The following is a 23,098-nucleotide window of genomic DNA, read 5'->3' on the forward strand; positions in this document are numbered from 1 at the left end:
TCGAGTAGGCTTTTAATTCCACTTGAACGTGATTGCAGCGAACTCTAAAACCTCGGACTAGGGTGGGAGTGAAACTTCCTCATTTGCTCCAACGGAGCAGCTTTCTGAGCTAGGAAGCTGCTGAGGCCAGCAGCCGGCTGCACTTCCTGCTGCCTTGACTTTGCATACACTGGCCTTCCCCTGGGAATCTCCGGCAGGCCCCCTCCTCCATCTGGGTGGCAAGTTCGGAAGGGCCTCATCTCCGCGGGCACCCTGCTGCACTGCGGCGCCACTGACCAGAGGCTCTGTTCCCTCCGGCCCCAAACCCGTTCTCTCTAGAAAGGCTCCATTCCTGCCAGGAGCCAGCAGTGAGCACAAGGCCTAAAGCTTACATCCCGTGTCCGACTTTGGCTCAGGTCGTGATCTCGCCGTTCGTGGGTTCGAGCCCCGCGTCGGGCTGTGTGCTGACAGCTCAGAGCCTGGAGCCTGCTTCGGATTCTGTGTCTCCTCCTCTCTATCTTCCTCCCCTATTCACGCTCTGTCTCTCAAAAATAAAGATTAAAAAAAAAAAAAAAAAAGCTTACATCCCAGTGCAGATGATGGGACCCTCCAAGGTCACATCTGAGTAGGGGCCTGACAGGAGGGACCCTTGGGGGTTACTGATCAAGCGCATCACATGTAGAGGGACAGAGTGGAGGTGGGGTGGGGAGGTGGTGAATGACCAGGGGCCAGTTTCTGTTCAGCCATTCCCCTGCACGGCTCTGAGGTTTACATGTTTAAAAACAGGCTCTTATGGGGGGCCCAGAAAAGAAAGTTGTTTCCCCCTCGGAGTCTTCTTCAAGGGTCTGTGGTGACAAGGGACCTCTAGGGCTTGAACTTGCTTGACCTCCCAGGTTCCTAAATAACCCGGATCCGATCCTTTCAATGGCATGACTTTCTCTCTTGACAGCCCGGTGGTGTTTCATGGCCCAAAGGCCGCCACTTTGTGACAGGCTGGAGATGGGAGATGGCTTCCTACAGGGGACGGTTCGTGCAGGAAACAGGAGTTGGTGGCTTTTCTGGTTTGAACCGAGCTTCCCTCCAGATGAGGGACGCTTCGTGGTGGCGGAGGGCGGGGGGGGGGGGGGCAGGGGGCACGGGCCCATTCCTTCCTTGCTTCCTGTGCTCACTGGGAACAAAGGTGGGGCCCCAACTGGAACCCTCCGCATGTTGGCAACTCGCTTCCTGCACCCAGCGCCAGCCCGCCCTGGGGAGGGGCTGAGCCCGCCCCACTCCTGATAAGGAGGTGCAAGGGGCTGCCCTCTGAAGGAAGCTCCAGAGACAGAGAAGAGGGGGAAGGAAGCACTCGCTGATCTGCAGGTGTTTAGACTGAGGCCGGGAGTGGGCGGTACTCCAGCCACCACACCTGCAGCCCCCAAACCCTACCAGGCAAGGTAAGTGGGGCCACGGCTGAAGGCCCAGGGACCCTTTCCTTCACCCTCCTACGGCCCCTCTGCCCACATGCCTCTCTCCACGGGACACTCTGGACTTTCCACCACCCTAAAGAGGCCGCGGCTGGTTTGGGATGTTTGGATCTGAGCTTTGGGCCAGGGTTGGACGTATCTCCTGACCTGGGTCCACAACTCTCTCCAGGGTGGGCAGCTGCCACCCCTCCAGGGTGGGCTTGGGGGCAAAATGGGAGCCGGGGAAGCAGAGAGGGGTTGTGCCGGGCGCTGGCTTCAAGCTGAGTGATCTTGGGTGAGCCCCCTTCTTACTTTTACCCGGACTCAGTCTTCCTATCTGGAAGGTGGGAGCGGGTCGGACAACACCAATTCAGCTAAACCACCGGTAATGGCGAGGGGGCCTGAGGCTTGCCTGGAACAAATTGGCACCCGTGTCTTGGACCCGTGATGCTGCCATGACATACTGGCCGCCTGTCCAGGTCACCACGGGGCTCCCTGGACTTGAACACGGGCAGCCTAGCAGGCCCCGGCACCCTGCCCACGTTGCCTCCTTCCCACCCTCCGTAGAGTCGCCGCAGCCATGGCGGGAATGAAGACGGCCACCGGCGACTACATCGACTCGTCCTGGGAGCTGCGGGTGTTTGTGGGAGAGGAGGACCCGGAGGCCGAGTCAGTCACCCTCCGGGTCACGGGGGAGTCGCACATCGGCGGGGTGCTCCTGAAGATCGTGGAGGAGATTAGTGAGTGAACCGCTGCCCCCGTTGCTGACCTCAGCACCATGGGGCGGCTATAACTGGGTCCCTGGGCACTTCCGGGCCATCTGACTGTGCAGCTCTCGATAACCCTGCCGCAGTGACTCAGGCACCACCTTAATCATCTGGTTCCAAAAAAGACATTTCCCCAACTTCCCCTCCCTCCCGCAGTCTCCCTCCCTTCCTCCCACCCTAGCTGGTTCTGCTAAGTCCCCAGGGAGCAGACCTGGCCCCAGTCCGTTCGCCCACTCCTAGGGGCAAGAGGGGCCTTGCCCGGGGCCGAGGCAGAGGTGCCATTCAGGGTCTGAGGGGTGACCAGGCCCGCTCCCATACCCTCTCTGCAGGGCGGAAGCCCTCAGCAGGCTGGTGACAGGCCTGGCCTGGGTGGGAAGGCCCTGCCCCCACAGGAAGTTACAGCACAGCAGCCTGTGGTACCAGGCAGGCGTGGAGAGGAGCGGGGCTAGTGACATGGGGGCTTCTCGTCCCCTTCCCCTGTTGGGGAGAGGGGCTGCCCCTTCCTGGGCGGGCAGCAGGCACACCCCCAAAAGGCAGAGCGGGAAGGCAGGCCCATGATCGTTTCAGCCAGGAGACCTCTGGGGCCTGGGCCACCTGCGGGTAGTGGGGGGGGGGGGGGGGGCGGGCAGGCCTCCTCAGACCCAGCCACCCCATCACGTGCAGCCTGGGAGGCAGATGAGTTGGCTTGTGGACTGACGGGCCCCCCGCCCCGGGGACAGCCTGGCCACAAGGCTGAGGTAGTGGGGTGGGGGGGGCTTCCAACAGGCAGCACCCAAGAGGCTGTGAAAGCCGAAGTGGGGAACAGAGGGTCCCTCAGGAGATTGGGTGTCAGACCAAGGGTTGAGCCAAGGCAGAGGGGGCGAAGAGACGGGGCCCCAAGGGAAGACCTGGTCGGCTTCCTGGCGGGGCACACGAGCATTGCAAGAGGCCTAAACGAGGAGTCAGTCAGACAGACAGACAGACAGACAGGCAGACCTGATCCCTCCACGCACTGCTGGGCCCACCGGGGAAAATCCCTTCGGCTCCTGTCCCCCGCAACGGGGACATTGTCCCCACCCCTCCTAATCCCGCTCATTCCTTAGTGTATCAATGTCTACTGGGGCTCAGTCCAGCCAAACCCCGTGCCACCTGGAGTGTGGCCCGGCAGGTGAGACTGACCCCACAGCCGCCAGGACAGGGGGAGAGACAGGCGGCACGGGGGCTGGAGCCGGGACAGGGAGACTCCCCAGGAGAGTCCCGACAGGGGGCCCATCACCGGGAGGGCAAGGAGTGATGTTGGAGCATGGGGGTGTTCCGAACTGGGGCCTCCAGGCCAGGGAGGACGCCCGGAGTGTGATCAGAAGAGACTGGGGTGGTCGCCGGTAGGAGTTTGGACTACCCCGGAGGTGGAAAGTGGCCACCGAAGGGCCTTTCGGTGGCTAAGGCTCACACGTGGACAGGCCCCTCAGGTAGGGGGTGGGCTGGAGGCAGGGAGACAAGGCCTCTTACCGTGGGTAGTGAGCATGGGCAGGAGGGTGAGATTGGCATCGATTAAATGTGGAGGCTAAAAGTGAAAGAGACAGAGCTGAGGCCTGGCAGGGAGGTCCTGTCACCCGTGCTGAGAAGTCAGCAAGCGGGGAGAAGAGCCTCTGTCCAGCATCAGACAGAGTGAGTTTCACCCACCACGAATGCTTCGGAGTCGCCGCATTTCTGCCCCAGAGGCAGGCGCATGGCCTGGTGAACAAGTTTCTGGAATGGCCGAAGCCGGTGGGCGTGTGGGTTTCTGGCCTGGGGCACGGGGCAGGGCCTGACCCTGAGGTGCCGTGAGAGTTTGGGGATCGGAGCAGGAAGACGAAGCTGTGGACTAGACGAGCCCCGGGGAGAGGCCGTGGTTGGGGAAGGACGGGGACCTGGAGCAGGGAAGGACGGGGGGCAGGCCGGGATAAAAGGGCCAAGGAGGACAAAACACGAACCAAGGGCAAGAGGAGGTGGGGGAGTGGGTGCCACAAAGCCAAGAACAGAGCGAGAGCAGAGGCTCGAGCGTCTTGAGAGGTGGGCCAGATGGAGTCAGAGAATCTCTTGCATTTAAGCAGCCCTGTGACACTAAGGAGGGAACTGGAGGGAGGGCAGGGGCCAGTGTGGGTGGAGAGGAGACCTGCGCCGCTGGCGAGGAAGGACTGGGCACGTTCTAGAGGGCTGGGCCCATCCCCTGTGCTCACCACACCTCCGCTCGCCGTCCTGGAGGGAGATGCGTCCCCTGTCACCAGCTGCAGCACGAGAGAAGTCTTCACATTTCTGACCGTGTCCTCCCTCGTCGGCATTCATGTGCCTGCGTCAAACGGTCACAGACACCGCGCAGGCGTCGTTCGGTGCCCACGGGCTCAGAGTGATGACCGCCTACATCTCACGAGCTAGAAAACTGCGGCCCAGAGAGGTTAAGGCCTCGGCCAAGGTCACAGAGCTCGTAACCAAGAGATGTTTCCGGAGTGCCCGCTGCCGCGTGCCGGGCACAGTCCCAGGCTCTAGTCCAACAGGGCCTCTGCCTCCTGGGTTCCCAGGAAGGCCGGCGAGGTGCTGGATGGGGGGGTGGGGGAGCCCAGTGGGCTGGAGGCACTAAGATCGGGGCACCTGGATCTGGGTCGGGGGGCTTCCCCTGGGAAGTGAGGTCGCGACCAAGCCCGGAGAAATGAGCAGGGTCGGCCAGCAAAGAGCTATTCCGCCGTGACCTCAGTCCTAGACCCCAAGCCAACCCAGCCTGGCCCGCCCTTGCCTTGGGCCGGGGAGGGACCGCGCTTGTGCTCCACGGCTGATGCACATCCCCTTCCCCCGTGCCCCCCCAGAGCGCAAGCAGGACTGGTCAGACCACGCCATTTGGTGGGAACAGAAAAGACAGTGGCTGCTGCAGACCCACTGGACACTGGACAAGTACGGTATCCTGGCTGACGCCCGCCTCTTCTTCGGACCCCAGCACCGGCCCATAATCCTGCGGCTGCCCAATCGCCGCGCCGTGCGCCTCCGGGCCAGCTTCTCCCAGCCCCTCTTCCAGGCGGTGGCTGCCATCTGCCGCCTCCTCAGTGAGTCCCCTGCTGCTTCCCCACCCCCCACGCCCATCTTCCACCCTGCAAGGTCCTGCGAGGGGCCAGGTCTCCCTGCTTTACAAGGCCCAGTCACTGTCACCTTGTCCTTACGGTCCTGTTCCCTATCCCGCCTGCAGGGCCGTGACCTGCCCCAAAGTACCCAGGAGTGGAGCGGGAGGTCACGGGGCAGGTCCCGGGCCCCTGCTGAGGTCCCAGCTCCCCTCAGGTATCCGGCATGCTGAGGAACTGTCTCTGCTCCGGGCTCCTGAGAAGAAGGAGAAGAAGAAGAAGGAGAAGGAGCCGGAAGAGGAGTTGTATGACCTGACCAAGGTCGTCCTGGCCGGGGGTGAGCACAGACAGGCGGGGCAGGCCGGGGGGCTGGGCACCGGCGCCGGGGCCCCTGAGGCCTGTTTGACCCCGACCTGCCCTCCAGGCGTGGCACCTGCGTTGTTCCGGGGGATGCCAGCCCACTTCTCAGACAGTGCGCAGACCGAGGCCTGCTATCACATGCTGAGCCGGCCGCAGCCACCGCCGGACCCCCTCGTGCTGCAGCGCCTGCCTCGGCCCAGCTCCCTGTTGGACAAGACCCAGCTCCACAGCAGGTGCACGGCTGGCCGGGTCTGCGCCCCGGAGCCATGTCCCCTTGTGTCCGGGCTCCCACCTCCAGGTCCATGCCCTCCCCTGTATCCTTACCCCAAATCCATACCTCCTGTCTCCGGGCCTTTCTTATATGCGTGCCTGCCCCCAAGCCCCCTGCCCAGCCCCCACCATGCCCCGGAACCTTTCCTGCCTCAGCCCTGACCTCTGCCCTGTGCTGTGGGCCAGGTGGCTGGACTCGTCGCGGTGCCTCATGCAGCAGGGTGTCAAGGCGGGGGACATGCTCTGGCTTCGCTTTAAGTACTACAGCTTTTTCGACCTGGATCCCAAGGTGCGCTGGGTCGGGGTGGGGGGGGGGGGGCTGGGTCGATGAGACATGGGGATTTAGGGTCGGGGGTCTGGGCTCGGGGAACGCGAGAGACTCCTAGGGCGTCTGCCAATCCACACTCCTGTTTATTAGTTCCGCCAACAAGGTGCTGAGCCGGGACCGATGTCAGGCCTGTCTCTCGGGGGGCTGTCAGGCAGGTAATGACCGCAGAGCAGTGTAGACAGCGGCGAGTGCCCCCAGCAGCCTGCTCCGGTGGCAGGTACCTGGCACCTGTACTCAGAGAAGGCTTCCTGGCCGCGGTGACGCTGTAGGTTTGGGTGGGCAGGGGCGAGGCTTGGCGGGCAGGGGCTGCGTGTGTCTCCCCCTCCCTGCCCGCCGTCCCCACCGGCGATCGACGGGCTCCATGCGTCCCTCTCAGAAACTGTCAGGCCCCCACACGTGCTCCCTTACCCGTGACCCCTTCTCTTGCCCCCCCCCCCCCGCCCTTTACTGCAGAACTTCTAAATGCTGTTTTCAGTGTCCTTGCTCCCCGGACTCCTGCCTCCTGGTTCCAAGTCTTTCCTATGGGTGCTCCTGGACTCCCTCTCTCTCCTCAGCCAAATCTGTCCTAGCGGCTTCTGTCCCCATCCACACAGTGGAAGCACACCTGCTGTTTGTCCGCTGCTCACTGGGGGGAGCTGGGGCGAGGCGGGCTGGGGTGGGGGGGGGGTGTCTCCAGATGTCCTGTCCCGGCTGCCCCGGTCTCCTCCTGTCCCCGCAGCCTCTGGGGGTCAGCAAGCCCAGAAACTCACTCCTCAGCCATCCTCCCACCTTTCATGGAGTCGTTACGAAAGGCCGCACTTACACCATTCTGGATCCTTCCCTTTCCCTCCCTCCCACCTCATCCATCTTCGCGTCCCCGTTCATCAGTCCCTTGAATGAAAATCCCAAACCACCTGCTTTTCGTCTGTGTCACGTGGGTTGGCGCACTCCCCACCCTCCACACCGCACCTAGAGTGAGCATACCCTAGGGGTCAACTCACTCCTATGGCCGCTTACTGCCCCCCCCCCCCCCGCTGCCCAGCCCCCGGACCATTGCCTGATCTGGTCCCTGCGCACCTATCTGTCCCCCTTCCTCCCCTCTACACTCAGCCCCTCCCTCTCCTGGGGACTTGTTGTTGTTTCCTTCTGTTTCTCCTGCCTTCCTTTCCTTGAGCGGTTTCCATGATTCCATTTTATCTCCTTTATATTAGTTTATTTAGCTATACTTAAAAACTTTTTTTTTTGAAGTTTACTTATTTATTTTGAGAGACAGATAGAGAGTGAGCAGGAAAGGGCAGGGAGAGAGAAAGAGAGAGAATCCCAAGGAGGCTTCATGCTGTCAGTGTGGAGCCTGACCCTGGGCTCGAACTCACAAACCGTGGGATCATGACCTGAGCCGAAACCAAGAGTCGGACGCTTAACTGACCGAGCCACGCAGGCGCCGTCCCACCCCCGCCAAAAATTTTTTGAGTGGTTGCTTTAGGGGTTATAGTACACATACACTATTACCATCCAATAATATTCTACGACTTCTGCACGAGAACCTGACAACAGGACGGTTGTATGTCCCCTCCCAGCCTCTATATTCTCGTTATCACATTCTTGGATTCTGCTTGTGTCAAAGCCTGCGAGACATTGCCATTCTTGTCGTTGCTGTCATTATGACGGCTGTATCGAGAAATAATTCACATACCGTATCCTTGGTCCATTCAGAGTGTATAACCCAATGGTTTCTAGTACATTCACAGAGTTGGGCAGCCATCAGCACATTTTGTAACCTTTTCATCACCTCCTCCAAAATCATCCCCATCAGCGGTCCCTCCCGTTTATTCCTGACCCTCAAGCCCCAGGCAACTCCTAGTCTCCCTTCTGTGTCTCTAGATTTGCCCTTTTCAGACGTTTCATATAAAGAAGATCTCACAATGTGTGGCTTTTTGTGACTGGTTTCTTTCCGTTGGCATCATGTTTTCATGTTTTAGCGTGTTTCGCTGTTTTATTCGAGCTGTGAGATCGTGACCTGCACTGAGGTCAGAGGCTTAAGCGACAGAGCCACCCAGGCACCCCACAAAATGGCATTTCGTTGCGTGGGTATGCCACATTTTATTTATCCATTCAGCAATCGCTAGATGTTTCGTTTCCCCCCGCCCACGTGTTGGCTATTAATGAATGATGCTTCCGTGAATATTCACATACAGGTTTTTTTGAGCGGTCCTGTCTTTTCATTTCTCTTGGGTGTGCATCTAGGAGTAGAACGGTAGAGTGGCCATCGCTATTATTTTTTACTTTAACCAGTCAGTCGTTTTTTGTGAAACTTGGTGTTTTGTGATAGCTGGAGATCCCCAGGCAGGTTGGGAGAAGTGATGCACAGAGGGGCGCCTGCCTGGCTCAGCTGGTGGGGCGTGTGATTCGTGATCTCAGGGTTGTGAGTTCGCACCCCCCCCCCCGTTGGATGTAGAGGTTACTGAAAAATAAAATATTAGGGGTGCCTGGGTGGCTCAGTTGGTTGGGCATCCAACTCTTGATATCGGCTCTCTCAAAATAAATACACTTCTGAGCATAAATAAATAAAATAAAATCTTAAAAAAAAAAATCCCCGAGATCCTAGATACCTGGGTACCCTTTACCCAGTGTCCACAAACAGTATCAAAACGAGGATGTTGACATCAGAATAATCAAGATTCAGTTCCATCAGCCAACTGTCCTGTAAAGACATTTTTAAAAATATAACAGTCTTTTATTTCTGCCCACACATTCACCGTTTCCTGTCTCTTTATTCCTGTGCATAGATACAGATTTCCAGCTGGTATCATTTTCTGTCCGCCCGAAGGACTTCCTTGAACATTTCTTGTGGTGCTTGATCTACTGGTGATGATTCTTTTTCAGCTTTTGTATGTCTGAATAACTCGTTATTTCGCCTTTGATTGTGAGAGCTCGGTGTAGAGTCCTTGGTTGACAGTTTTGTTACTTAACGGTACTCTAAAGAAATGTCCCCACACCGTCCTGTGGCTTGCGTGGCTCCCAGCAGGGTCCCCTGTCATTCTTTATTCATGTGTATGCAATGTGTCTTTTCTCCTGACTACTTTTATGATTTCTGAATCACTGCCTTAAAACAACATGATTATCATGTGCCTTGGTTCCCTTCAGGTTTCTCATGCGTGGGGTTCAGTGAGCTTCTTGTATCTGTGAGTTGACAGTTTGTGTCAAATTTGAAAAATTATATATATATATATATTTTTTTTAAACATTTATTCATCCTTGAGAGACAGAGAGAGACAGAGCATGAGCAGGGGAGGGGCAGAGAGAGAGAGGGAGACATAGAATCGGAAGCAGGCTCCAGGCTCCGAGCTGTCAGCACAGAGCCCAACGCGGGGCTTGAACTCACAAACTGCGAGATCATGACCTCAGCCGAAGTCGGACGCTCAACCGACTGAGCCACCCAGGCGCCCCAAATTTGAAAAATTTTGCAGAGGTTTCTTCCTGCCCCCTCTCTTGATGAGATTCTAATTATATAAACTATTGGACTACTTAGGATTGTCCCACAGCCCACTGATGCCCTGTTCGTTTTTTTTAGATGTCTCTTCAAGTCTTATTTTTTAAAAAAAATTTTAATGTTTCTTTATTTTTGAGAGAGAGACAGAGAGAGAGAGAGAGACAGAGCACAAGCAGGGGAGGGGCAGAGGGAGAGGGAGACACAGAATCTGAAGCAGGCTCCAGGCTCTGAGCTGTCAGCACAGAGCCCGATGTGGGGCTCGAACTCATGAACTGTGAGATCATGACCTGAGCAGAAATCAAGAGTTGGCCACTTAACCAACTGAGACACTCAAGCACCCTCTTGCTATATCTTCAAGTTTACTAATCTTTTCTTCTGCCACATCTAATCTGCCGTGGATTTCATGCCTAGAAGTTTAATTGTGACCTTTTTAATAGTCTCTCCTTAACATGCTCCTGTTTTTCTCTACCTCCTTCAACACACGTGATATATTTATAATAACTTTTCCTGATTGTACCTACTCATTCTATCATCTGTCTCATTTCTGGATCTGTTTCTATGGACTCCTCATTATGAGTTGTATTTTTCTGCTTGTTTTCATCCCTGGTCATTTTTTTTTTTTTTAATGTTTATTTATTTTGGAGAGAGAGAGAGAAAGAGAGAGAGTGTGAGGAGAGGAGGGGCAGAGAGAGAGAGAGAGAGACCCAGAATCCTTAGCAGGCTCCAGGCTCTGAACCGTCAGTACAGAGCCCCGATGCGGGGCTTGAACTCACAAACCGCGAGATCGTGACCTGAGCCGAAGTCGGCTGCTCAACCGACGGAGCCACCCAGGCGCCCCGCCTGGTCATTTTTTATTTGATGCCATACAATGCAATCTTTTTATGTTCTTGGGTGCTAGATTTTTTTTTTTTTTTGTAGTCCTTTAACTATTTTTAAACTTTGTTTAGGGATGAAGTTAAACTACTTGGAGACAGTTCAATCCTTCCAAGGCTTGCTTTGAATATTAATTAGACAGGACAAAAGCAGCCGCTCATCTAGGGCTAATTTACCCTATTACTGAGACAATTGCCTTCTGAGAACTCTTCCCAATGTGCCATGCATCATGAGGTTTCTCTAATCTGGCTTTTGGGGAGCGTGAACTATTTCCCCCCGTAGGTTACTGCTGGCAAATGTTCCACCTGGCTCCTTTCAACTGTTTCTTTTCCCATCAGCTTTGGGTAATTTCCTTCCACACATACGTCGATCAGTGCTTAGCTAAAGACTCAGGAGGAGAGCCCTCTGCTGATCTCCGGAGCTTTCTCTCTGGGCAGCTCTCTCCTCTCCAGTCCCGTGTCCTGTGAAATCTAGCTGCCGTGGCTCACCAAATGCTCAACTCTATTTCTTCAGCTCGGGAAATAGGCTGGGCTCTCTCTGGGCAGTAAGCAATCTGGGGCAATCGTAGGATTCACTGTGTTTGTTTCCCTTCCGTCGGGACCACTGTTCTGTGTGGTCTCTTGTCCAGTATCTAAAATCCAGCGACGGGTCTTTGTTGTTCTCTTTGTTTTTATTTTTTTCGAGATTGTATTTGTAAGTAATCTCCACATGCCTCGTGGGGCTTGAACTCACAACCCCGAGATCAAGAGTCATATGCTTTGCCAATGAGCCAGCCAGGCGCCCCTGTTCTCGTTTGTTTTTAAAACAAAAGTTTAAAAACACCATTTTCTCATAGTGCACAATTGTTATATTTTATTTTCTTATTTTTCTATTAATTGTGCACAGTTAGAAGAGAGACCCCCTCCCCACATGGCTCTCTGGATATTCTCTACGTGGCTGTGGCTTCTCCTTTGGGGTGGATCACGTTAGGTAATCAGTCAGCGTCATTGTTCTCTTGGAACCGTAGAGTGGGATCTCTGCACAGCTACTGTCCTTGAACTGCCCTTGTCTATTTCCTGGGAAGTCCTCTACTGGACTTCTTGGTTCCTGAATCTTCTGTGTTCCTCTGTTGACTCGTTCCTTCATTTTTTTTTTAATGTTTTATTTATTTTTGAGAGAGACAGAGACAGACACAGAGACACAGAATCCAAAGCAGGCTCCAGGCTCTGAACTGTCAGCACAGAGCCCGACGTGGGGCTCGAACTCACGAACCACGAGATCATGACCTGAGCTGAGGTCGGATGCTTAACCGAGGGAGCCACCCAGGCGCCCCTCACTCATCATTCTGAATGAAACATATGTTTCAGCAGCTTCCCCTAACCCGATAAAGGCGTTGAAATCCTGCATGTCTGAAAAGTTCACTACTCTACCCTCACGTGCGTGATAGTTTGGCCAGGTGTAGAATTCTAGGTTGGAAACATTCTTCTGCCACATCTGAAGCCACCTTCCCCTTGTCCTTCTGGTTCTCGGTGTTACTATTGCGGAGTCTAGTGCCATTTTTATTTTCAGTCCTTTCGTATGAGACCTTTTTATTTTTTCTTGGACGGGGAGGGGAGGTACCAGAAGCTTTTAGATCTTCTCTTTATCTCATGATGCTTTGAAATCTCTTAATACTATGTCCTAGTAAGGATCTGTCTTTGTTGACTGACCTGCACACTTGCTGAGCCCTTTCAAGTCAGAAACCTGAGTCTTTCAGTTCTGGAGAAATACCCTAAATAATCTCAATCATTTCCTCCCCGCCAGTTTTCTGTTCCTTTCTGCTGGAACTCAGTCGATATTAGACCCCCTGGATTGATTCTTCAAAGAAAACAGTATAGACATTTATTGTGTCTTTGTCATTTTTTAAGGTTATTTCTTTCTTTCTTTATTAAATGTTTATTTTTGAGAGAGAAAGAGACAAAGCATGAGCGGGGGAGAGAGAGAGAGAGAGAGAGAGAGAGGGAGTCATAGAATCTGAAGCAGGCTCCAGGCTCTGAGCTGTCAGCACAGAGCCCGACACGGGGCTCAAACCCACGAACCGTGAGATCCTGACCCAAGCCAAAGTCAAATGCGTAACGGACTGAGCCACCCAGGTGCCCCTAAGATTTTTTATTTGTAAGTAATCTCTACACCCACTGTGGGGCTCAAACTCACAATCCCGAGATCAAGAGTCGCACACTCTACCAACTGAGCCAGTCAGGTGCCCCTTGTTCTTTGTCATTTCTAAGTTTGTTGTCTTTTTGTTTTACTTTCTGGACAGTGCTTTGACTTATCTTTCAAACGATGTGTTGAATTTTTAATTTCTGCAACTACATTTTTACGTTCTAAGAGCTCTTGTCTTCTGAGTGTTCCTTTGTAAAGTTTTTTTGTTTTTTGTTTTAGTATAACATGCTTTTAGAGCAATGTACAAATGTATCCAACACATCAAGCAACAGGACTTTACCAGCCCCCAGAAGCCTCCTTCCTACCACTTCCAGGCAGTATCTCCCCTGGTTGGGGCGGCACTAAGATTAATCCTCACACGATAGATGGTTTTGACTGTGTTGAAATCTACATCAATGAAATCACGCAGTTGTCTGGCTGTTGTCACTCAGCATTATGTTTGTATGAGTCACATGCTTGTATGTTACACATAGTTGTAGCCTATTCTCTCTCATTGGTGTGCGACGTTCCTTTATGTCAATATACCCCAATTCACTGTCCGTTCTACTGCTGATGGGCATTGCACAATCTCCAGATTGAGACGATTATGAATAAGGATGCTATGAACATTCCTGTAATGTCTTCCGGTGAACATATGCACACATTTCTGCACACATTTCTCAACAGGTGCATGAGAATGTCCCTTGTTCCACAACTTTACTGGCACTTGGTATTTCCTCTCTTTTTTTGTGGTAACCGTTCTGGTAGGTGTGTAATGGTCCCTCGTATGGTTTTTTTGCTTATTTGTTGTTGTTGTTTTAACAGCTTTACTTAGCTGTAACTCACATGCCAACAAAATCACTCAGTGTAAGCATGCAGTTCGATTATCTTTAGCAAATTTACACAGTTGTGCAGCCATCACCACAATCAAGTTTTGAGGGAGGTATTTCATCACCCCAGAAATTTCTCTAGTACTATTTGTAGTAACTGCCCCTCCCACACCCAACCCCAGACAACCACTATGTGCTTCCTATGTGACTTTAATTCACATTTCCCTGATGACTAATCAGGTGGAGCCCTTTTTCATATGGCTACTAGCCATTTGGATATCCTCTTTTGTCAAGTTTCTGTTCAACTTTTCTTTTTTTTTTTTGACTTCAGAAAAAATTTTTTTAATGTTTATTTATTTTTGAGACAGAGAGAGACAGAGCATGAATGGGGGAGGGTCAGAGAGAGAGGGAGACACAGAATCCAAAGCAGGCTCCAGGCTCCGAGCTGTCAGCACAGAGCCTGACGCGGGGCTCGAACTCACAAACCGTGAGATCATAACCTGAGCCGAGGTCGGATGCTTAACAGACTGAGCCACCCCAGGCGTCCCTTTTTTGACAACTTTTAATGTTGAGTTGCTTATCTTTCCTATTGCTTTATAGGAGGTCTTTATATATTCTGTACATGAGTAATACTTTGTCAGATAAGTATATTGTGACTGTGTCCTCCCACCCCGTGCTTTGCCTTTTCATTCTCTTGATGGTTTATTTTGATAAAAAGACCTTCCTAATTTTAATATAATCTGCCTTCTATTTTCAAATATTTTTTTTCTTTTATGATTGATATCTTTTGTGTCCTGTTTAAGAAATCTTTTTTTTTGGAGGGGGGGGGGCGCCTGGGTGGCTCAGTCGGTTGAGCGACCGACATCAGCTCAGGTCATGATCTCACGGTTTGTGAGATCTCTCTCTCTGCCCCTCCCCTACTCATGCTGTCTCTTTCTGTCTCAGAAATAAATAAACATTAAAAAAAAAAAGAATAGGGGCACCTGGGTGGCTCGGTCGGTTAAGCGTCTGACTTCGGCTCAGGTCATGATCTCATGGTCCGTGAGTTCGAGCCCCGCGTCGGGCTCTGTGCTGACGGCTCAGAGCCTGGAGCCTGTTTCAGATTCTGTGTCTCCCTCTCTCTCTGTCTCTCCCCTATTCATGCTCTGTCTCTGTCTCAAAAATAAATAAACGTTAAAAAAAAAAATAAAAAAAAAGAATATATATTTTTTTAATTCCAAGATCACAAAGATATAGTCCTATTTTTCTCTAAAAGCTTTATTGTTTTAACTTTAGTATTTAGATCTGCAGTCCAGCTGGAGAGACAGGTTGACCAATGGAACCACAGAGAGTCAGAGAGAGACCCATACGTTTATATTCCCCTGACTTAGAACAAAGGTGACCCCAGGGTCACTGGGAACGGATAAATGAATCAATAAATGATACTGGGTCCATTGGATACCTATATATGTATTTTTAATGTTTATTTATTTTTTTTTTTTTAAATTTTTTTTTTTTTTTCAACGTTTATTTATTTTTGGGACAGAGAGAGACAGAGCATGAACGGGGGAGGGGCAGAGAGAGAGGGAGACACAGAATCGGAAACAGGCTCCAGGCTCTGAGCCATCAGCCCAGAGCCCGACGCGGGGCTCGAACTCACGGACCGCGAGATCGTGACCTGGCTGAAGTCGGACGCTTAACCGACTGCGCCACCCAGGCGCCCCAATGTTTATTTATTTTAAGAAGGAGAGAGGGAGTGAGCATGAGCAGGGGTGGGGCAGAGAGAGAGAGAAAGAGAATCTCCAGCAGACTCCACATCCAATGCTGAGCCCAACACAGGTCTCGATCTCATGACCACTAGATCATGACCTGAGCTGAAATCAAGAGTCACATGCTTAACCGACTGAGTCACCCAGGCGCCCCAGGGTACCCATGTTAAAAACAAACAAACAAATATCCACATACAAATATCAATTCCAGCTCGACTGCAGTCTTAATTACTAAACCTTTATAATTATGCTCCTTTTAAACACAGCATCCTGTTCTTGTTTTAGGAGCGCAGCATTTTGTCTTTCTAAGGATTTTGACTGGTTGAAGTTTTCTTCTGCTCCCTACTGATTTCATTTCCTCTAAGCTCTTTCTCTGCTGTTCATCTTGGTCCCTGTGGTTGACGTCAGCAGCTTCCCTTACACGCGGGTGATCCCTGCCTGCCCTTTCGTGGTGAGAGGCAAGGCTCCGGGAAGCCCCTGAAAACCCTGAGCGGGTGAATAGAGCTTGGCACTCTGGGGGCTTCCTGGGGGCGCTGGGGTAAGGATGCCATTTTTTGTAAGGGGTTTCTCTTTGGCTGGTCAGTTTCTCAGCAGTGAACCCTCTGATCTCCCGACTGGGAACAGAAGGCTACTGCCAATGTCTTAGGCGACCGTGGGACTTGGGGGAGTCTCACCTTTCAGAACGTCAACTTTCTTCATCTGTTTCTAGCACAGTGCCGTCCCTCGCCCAGCTGTGCCTAGACTGTCTCTGACTCACCATCGCCAGAGCGTAAATCTCTCCTCTGCCAGGTGCCTGGCTGTCACTGGGCTGCAGGGAGTGGGGGCACCGGCTCCTTTTAGACCCCTTCTGCCGTCCTTCTGCCTCCCCACCGTCACCTCTCGGCCGGAGGATCCCGGTGGGGAGCCTGTCAGGGGCCACCAGGTGCCCTGGATGCCTCTGTCCAGATCTGTGTTCTTTTTGCTGTTTGTTTTCTGCCTATTTTCAGAACTCATTAGTGCCTCTACCACAGAACAGAAGAGGGGAGACGGGTAAGCAATCCCGCTCTCTCTCTCTCCCCGTAACTCAGTTCCGGTTCACGTTCCTGCTTTCCATCTTCCAAAATGTCGTCCGCATGCCTCACCTGCAAGGATTCCCGCTCCCTTCGTCCCTTTGGGTTGACCCTTTTTACGCCTTTGCTGTCAGTTGTGGCGCGTTGCAGGGGGACCATGGGCTTGGTCTTCTGACCCGTGAGCTTTGCAGTCCCTATTCCTTCTTTCTGGAAGGTTCTTCCTATCACTCTTCCCGTCAGTGGCCCATGGCCATCCTTCAGGCCACAGGGCAGTCCGACATTCCTCAAGGACAACTCCCCTGAATGCTTCCTCACGAGGAGCTCCATGCATCCCAGTTCCATCCTCTGTCATCGCCATCGTCCTCGTGGTGCCCTTGTCCAAGGGCATGAGTGAAAGGCCCCACGGAAGCTACTTCCTTGATTGCTTTTATCGAAGTCTTGAATCACCTTATTCATTCATTGATTGGTTTCCTCGGTCCCCCTTCTGCCCCCACGGGCACGCAACAGACATGCAGTCGACGTTGGTCCGGGAAGCTTTACAGAGAGATCGGTGCCACTTGCCCGGGCAGGCCATACGGCTGGAGTTGGGGGTCTGTTGCCCGTGTGGGGCTGCTAGACGAACTTGGCACTGTGCAGGGGGCAGGGCTGGAGGCTGAGGCTCGAGGGGTCCGGGCGCACAGGGTGCCGGGGGCACTTGGCACCTGACCAACCCAGCCTCCCCCACCCCTGCCGCAGACGGACCCGGTGCGGCTGACCCAGCTGTACGAGCAGGCGCGGTGGGACCTGCTGTTGGAGGAGACCGACTGCACCGAGGAGGAGATGATGGTGTTTGCAGCCCTGCAGGTGCCCGGCGGGCCAGGGGACCTGGGGGGCCCGGGCGCGGGCCAGACCCAGGGCAGGGAGGGTCTTCCGGGGTGGGGCCCCGTCTTCGGGACGCCCCGCTTAGGGCCCTGTGGGCTCCTGGGCTGCCCACCCAGCCCTCCCTGGCCATGTGCCCCACCCAGTACCACATCAACAAGCTGTCCCAGAGTGGGGAGGCGGGCGAACCCGCCGCCGCAGACCCCGGGCTGGACGACCTGGACGCGGCCCTGAACAACCTGGAGGTGAAGCTGGAGGGGTCGGCGCCCACAGACGTGCTGGTGAGGAGGAGCCCGCGTCGGGCTGGCGTCGGGGTCAGGGTCGCGTGCGGAGACCTGGCCCTCCTCTGACTCCTCTTCCCCCCCAGGACAACCTCACCACCATCCCAGAGCTCAAGGACCATCTCCGGATCTTCCGGTGAGTTCGGGCCCAGGGTCGGCAGCGCCGCTGGAGGGGGCCCAGTGTGGAGACGGAGCACACGGCCTGTCACACACCTGCCTCACCCTCAGGCCCCGGAAGCTGACCCTAAAAGGGTACCGCCAGCACTGGGTGGTGTTCAAGGAGACCACGCTGTCCTACTACAAGAGCCAGGAGGAGGCCCCGGGGGACCCCATTCAGCAGCTCAACCTCAAGGGTGAGTGAGGGCCGCCGGGCCAGGACGGGGACAAGGGCAGGAGCTGGCTGGGGGCCCACCTGGCCCACCTCAGTTTCCCCCTCAGGGTAGAGGGAAGATACCCTCTGTCCTGAGGCACTGTGCTGGGCCATTCTCCCAGGGACCTCTCAGGCAGGGCCCCCCTCCCCAGCCTCCTACCCACCCCTTCGTCTCCCTCTAGGCTGTGAGGTAGTCCCCGATGTCAATGTCTCCGGCCAGAAGTTCTGCATCAAACTCCTAGTACCCTCCCCCGAGGGCATGAGTGAGATCCACCTGCGGTGCCAGGATGTAAGTGAGGGTCTGGCAGGGGTCAGCCCCGGGCCGAAGCCGGAGTGGGGCTGGGGACAGGGCCGGGGGGGGCCGAACCAGAGCCCGGCGAGCCCCTCACCACCCTCCCCTGTCCTCGCACCCCAGGAGAAGCAGTACGCCCACTGGATGGCCGGCTGCCGACTGGCCTCTAAGGGTCGCACCATGGCAGACAGCAGCTACGCCAGCGAGGTGCAGGCCATTCTGGCCTTCCTCAGCCTGCAGCGGACGGGTGGCGGGGGCTCAGGCAACCACCCCCAGGGCCCTGACGCCTCTGCCGAGGGCCTCAACCCCTACGGCCTTGTTGCCCCACGCTTCCAGCGGAAGTTCAAGGCCAAGCAGGTGCCAAAGGAAGTGGGTGGGGGGAACGACCACGGCTTTTACCTGGCCACCCTTGGCCCCTGGATCTCCACAGAGCCTTCCTCTAGAAAGCCACGTGCTCACTCGTTCCTCCTCCTACCCTTGTCCTTGAGACGGAGCATGCATGCGGGTCCCCACCCCCTGGGAGGGGTCACGGCCCGGCTGCCCGAGTCCACCTCAGGGCCTGGCTCAGCAACTGTCTGCTGAGTGGTGCGAGGGCGCCCAGTGGAGGCCCCGCGCTGGGCCCCGCCCCTGCTCCAGGCTCAGCATCCGGTCTCCCTGATGGGGACAGGCAGGGGGTCTCAGGGACTTCGGGGCCGCCCCTCACCGATGTGGTCCCGCAGCTCACCCCACGGATCCTGGAAGCCCACCAGAACGTGGCCCAACTTTCGCTGTCCGAGGCCCAGCTGCGCTTCATCCAGGCCTGGCAGTCCCTGCCCGACTTTGGCATCTCCTATGTCGTGGTCAGGTACGGGCCCCGCCCCAGCCCCCCTCTGCCCTCCCCTCCTGCCCGGAGAGGGCACCCCCGAAGCCTCCCTTCCTGCTCTGTGCGGGCACCCCCTGGGTGCCCTGCCCTCCTGCGCCCCCGCAGCAGACACCAGAGCAAGAGACCAGGCCAGGAGGGCAGGAGTCCCAGCTCCTGTCCCAGCTCTGCCGCAGCCCGGTCCCTCTCGAGGCCGCGGTCCGCTGCTGTGACACCGAGTGCCCTCTGCCCGTTTTCCCAGCCTGCAGAGACAGCCAGGCAACAGATGATGACGGTACCCACAAAAGTCGTTACCGAAAGGCCTGGACACTTTGCCTGATGCTGCCTAGAATGCTAGTATAACGATTAGATCAGTTAACCCTCGTCTTCCAGAAGAGGAACTCGAGGCTCAGAGAACCTAAATGACAGGAGCACAGCGTGCTCCGGAGCACGGCACCGGGCTATCTGGGGGGGGACTCTTGCTCACACTCTGTCCTCCCCGGGGAACTAGGTTCAAGGGCAGCAGGAAGGATGAGATCCTGGGCATCGCCAACAACAGACTGATCCGCATCGACTTGGCCGTGGGCGACGTGGTCAAGACCTGGCGCTTCAGCAACATGCGCCAGTGGAACGTCAACTGGGACATCCGGCAGGTGGGCCAGGAGTGAGGACGGGGCGGAGGTGGGGGGGGGGGGGGAAGCAGGGCGCGGCCAGGGGTGGGGCCAGACCGCAGCGGCCAGGCCAGACCCAGCCAGGGCAGGACAGGGGCTGCTCTCTTATCCCACCCCCACCAGCCCCTCTGACCGCTCACTCTGCAGGTCGCCATCGAGTTTGACGAGCACATCAACGTGGCTTTCAGCTGCGTGTCTGCCAGCTGCCGCATTGTGCACGAGTACATCGGGGGCTACATTTTCCTGTCGACAAGGGAGCGGGCCCGCGGGGAAGAACTGGACGAGGACCTCTTCCTGCAGCTCACAGGAGGCCACGAGGCCTTCTGAGGCCTGTCTTATTGTCCCCACTTTGCTCACTACCTGCTCTGGCCACTCCTAAGCCCACACCCTCTCCAGACAGGCACTGAGCTGGGCACGCTCCCCTGCTGTCAACTGGCTTCGTGCAGACCGGGGACCTAACTGGACCAGACTCTGCCATCCCCCGGGGGCTAGAGAGGGTGGGCTATGAGCTCGTACGACGCCCACCTTCTCCTTGTCCGAGTGGCCGAGACCAACACCCCCGACCTAGCTGTAGTCCTGAGCACATCAAGAATCCCGGCTGTAGCTACAGGATAATTCATGGTTTCCAACTGGAATTTCTGTTTTGTCATCTTTCTACATTCCTTTTTTTTTTTTTTTTTTTAAATAAATATTTTATTGTTGGGTCATCCTTTTTCCTCTGGCGCTGTGCTTGGGGCCACTCTGACGCTCGGTCTCTTCATCACCAGCCAAGGACAGGGACTTTCCTGAGAGAGACAAGAGTTGGTGAGGGAAAGGGAGGCCTCACAGTCAGCCTGGGGCTGGGAGCTGGCAAAGAGGAGAGGGCAGAGGGCACAGGAGGGCGTAGGGTGGTGGTTCTCACGGGTAGGGCGTAGCTGCAGGGCCTCCTTGAAGTACTTGGGAAGCAGGAAGCCATCGGCGTTCCCCGGAGTCAGGATCACTCCGTTGGCAGAGCGGAAGAAGGGGACCCCGTCTGCAGACAAGGCCGGAGATGTGACTCATGCCTTCTCTGAAGCCCTAGGGCAGTCCCTGCTGTGTCAAGACTCACCTGCCAGGGCCAGGGGCCCATCGATGAACACGGCCACTTCGCAATTTGGCCGAATGCCTGTGGAGACAATTGGAGCTGGGACCTGGGGTGCTCGGGGGGTGGCAGTCTCCAAACTTGGGCAGGCTCAGTGGGAGGTCCCGGGCTCGGTGCGGGGAAGGGGTTACTGCACCACGCAGAGTATATAGTGGCCTCGGACAAGAGGAGCTATGCCTGGAGGTAGCTTGACCCTTGGGAGAGGGACCTGGTAGGAGAAAGTGGGTGGGAGTAGCTGGGGAGGGGCACTGACCGCTGATGACACCGGGGTCCCCAGGCAGTCCTGGGGCCAGGTGGATATGTGTCCTTCCCCGGCAGGACAGGCCCTTGAGCAGGATGGAAGGCCAGTGCCGCCAGAATGTGCCATGGACGAGCGTCAGGGGCAGGGCCTGGGGGGTCTCCAGGGGCATCAGCTCCAACTCAGGTACCTGGGACGAGTGGGGGAACAGACAGCAGTGAGACCCCCCTCACAGGCAGGGGTCCCACCGGGCTCTTCCACGTGTCCCCTTAAGCCCCCACCTGCAGGGAGTGACCCTGATTGGCCCGGATGAGAGGGCCAGTGCTGGGGTCCCCTGGCTGCAGGGCGAACCGCTGTTTCTGGTTGGTGTCCACCACGCGCCGAACATCCTCAGCTGAGAAGCCGCAGAACTGGGGCAGCTGGAGGAGGGCATCCAGGGGCACGAAGCCATCTGCAGACAGGCAGGGTGCTCAGGCCTGGGTCAAAGTTAAGAGGGGGAACTCCAGGCAACCAGAACAGAGCCTGGGCCTGGGGGGGGGGGGGAGTCACAGGGGCTCATCCGTGTGACCTTCTGGCGCAGATAGGGAAACTGAGGCCCGACAAGCAAGATTTGCCCAAGGTCACACTGTGTCTGCCACGGCTCCCGGGGGGGAAAAGGAGCCGCCGCGCTCCAGGCTCGCGGGTCTGCCCCGCAAAGCGGGCCTGAGGAGGGGGCCGGGCGTTCAGGCTAACGGGGCGGAAGCTTCTGAGCAGGCCAAGACAGAGCTGGGAAGAGGAAGACAGACTAGCAGGCTCACCAACTCCGGCGGTGGCCGAGCAGCCGACCCTGAGGGCCCTGGGCACAGGGAGCGGCCAAGGAGAAGTCGAGAAAGAAGGGGGCGGGCGCTTCCGCTTCAGGCGAACGGGCGGCCCTTTCTGGGCCTCAGTTTCCTCCACTTACATGGGAATGGGATCTGCCTCACGGAGGGTCACAAAGATAAAGTGACCCTTTTTAGCATAGTACCCTTCCCAGAGTGGGTACTCAATAAACACCAGTTACTTCAATACCCCCCAGTGCCCACTCCTGGGGTAAGTGTTGATTGGGCCACTGCACCACAGGTATCACCAGGCATGGCCTGGACAGAGGGTCCTCTCCCAGTTTGCTCCAGACATGACAGTGGGCTCTGGACCTCGGGGTTCCCTGAAAATGGAGAGGACGTGCCCTCTGTACCGTCCCCATAGGGCCATGGGGTAGGACAGCCACAGATAGACTCATACTGCTCCCTCCCTCCAACCACTCCTCACCCCAGTCTTTAAGACTCTCACTTACCAGCCCTCATGGGAAGCCCCAGCTTCAGGGCCCCGTGACGCAGAGCGTAGGACAAAGCCTTGGACAGTTGCACATCTCGGTCCTGTAAGAGCCCAGAGGTGGCCCCTGGTCCCTGTAGTGCTCCTGCCCTGCTGCCCACCCTGAACTCTGAGTGACCCGCTGCAGAGGGAGACCAGAGGGAGAGGAATCCCTGTGCTCTCTGGGAAGAGTATGACCCATCAGCGCTCACTCCCATCCCCCAGCATATTCCAAGGAGCCAGGGCTGAGTCCTCCTCCTCCTTTACCCTCCCGCCAAGAAAGGGGGTGGGGTGGGGTGGTGAGGGTGGAGGGGGCGCACCTGTTCCCGGGGTCTGTGAGCCCTTCTCCCCCTGGGTCCTGCAGCTTCCTGCCTCCTTCCTCCAGGGGAGTTCATGGCTAAGACCTGCTGGGTACAGTGATAATGTGGGGACTGTTAAGGACCCTTTCATGTCCCCACCCTGCCCAGCAAGTCACAAAGCCTCAGGATGTGAGAGCTGGGACGGGGACATTCAGCTCATTAAATTCACTTCCCACCCCCAACTCCCGCCTGCAAATAGGGAAACTGAGGCCCGGCAAGCAAGATTTGCCCAAGGTCACACTGTGTCCGCCACGGCTCCCGGGGGGGAAAAGGAGCCGCCGCGCTCCAGGCTCGCGGGTCTGCCCCGCAAAGCGGGCCTGAGGAGGGGGCCGGGCGTTCAGGCTAACGGGGCGGAAGCTTCTGAGCAGGCCAAGACAGAGCTGGGAGGAGGAAGACAGAGACTAG

General features: G+C 55.9%; 2 protein-coding genes across 2 annotated transcripts; one reads left to right on the forward strand and one right to left on the reverse strand.

Moving 5' to 3' along the window:
- Positions 1-1,277: 1,277 nt before the first annotated feature.
- On the forward strand, positions 1,278-20,357 carry FERMT3 (FERM domain containing kindlin 3). The gene is made up of 15 exons (XM_047070544.1): positions 1,278-1,412; positions 1,989-2,161; positions 5,008-5,241; positions 5,471-5,590; positions 5,678-5,846; positions 6,070-6,172; positions 17,076-17,183; positions 17,345-17,479; positions 17,566-17,615; positions 17,708-17,832; positions 18,032-18,138; positions 18,265-18,498; positions 18,861-18,985; positions 19,491-19,632; positions 19,798-20,357. Exons 2-15 carry the CDS (start codon positions 2,002-2,004, stop codon positions 19,975-19,977), a joined length of 1,992 nt encoding a protein of 663 aa, XP_046926500.1. The 5' UTR covers positions 1,278-1,412; positions 1,989-2,001; the 3' UTR covers positions 19,978-20,357.
- On the reverse strand, positions 20,168-23,058 carry TRPT1 (tRNA phosphotransferase 1). Its single transcript, XM_047070545.1, has 7 exons — positions 22,655-23,058; positions 22,318-22,399; positions 21,290-21,459; positions 21,024-21,198; positions 20,738-20,794; positions 20,552-20,662; positions 20,168-20,435 (listed from the first exon to the last, which is right to left on the reverse strand). Exons 1-7 carry the CDS (start codon positions 22,727-22,729, stop codon positions 20,344-20,346), a joined length of 762 nt encoding a protein of 253 aa, XP_046926501.1. The 5' UTR covers positions 22,730-23,058; the 3' UTR covers positions 20,168-20,343.
- Between the last annotated feature and the right edge of the window lie 40 nt (positions 23,059-23,098).

Source organism: Lynx rufus, unplaced genomic scaffold (assembly GCF_022079265.1).
Source record: "Lynx rufus isolate CCGP_SWC_20201006 ecotype Redwood Valley unplaced genomic scaffold, mLynRuf1.p SCAF_9, whole genome shotgun sequence".
Taxonomy (NCBI): Eukaryota; Metazoa; Chordata; class Mammalia; order Carnivora; family Felidae; genus Lynx; species Lynx rufus.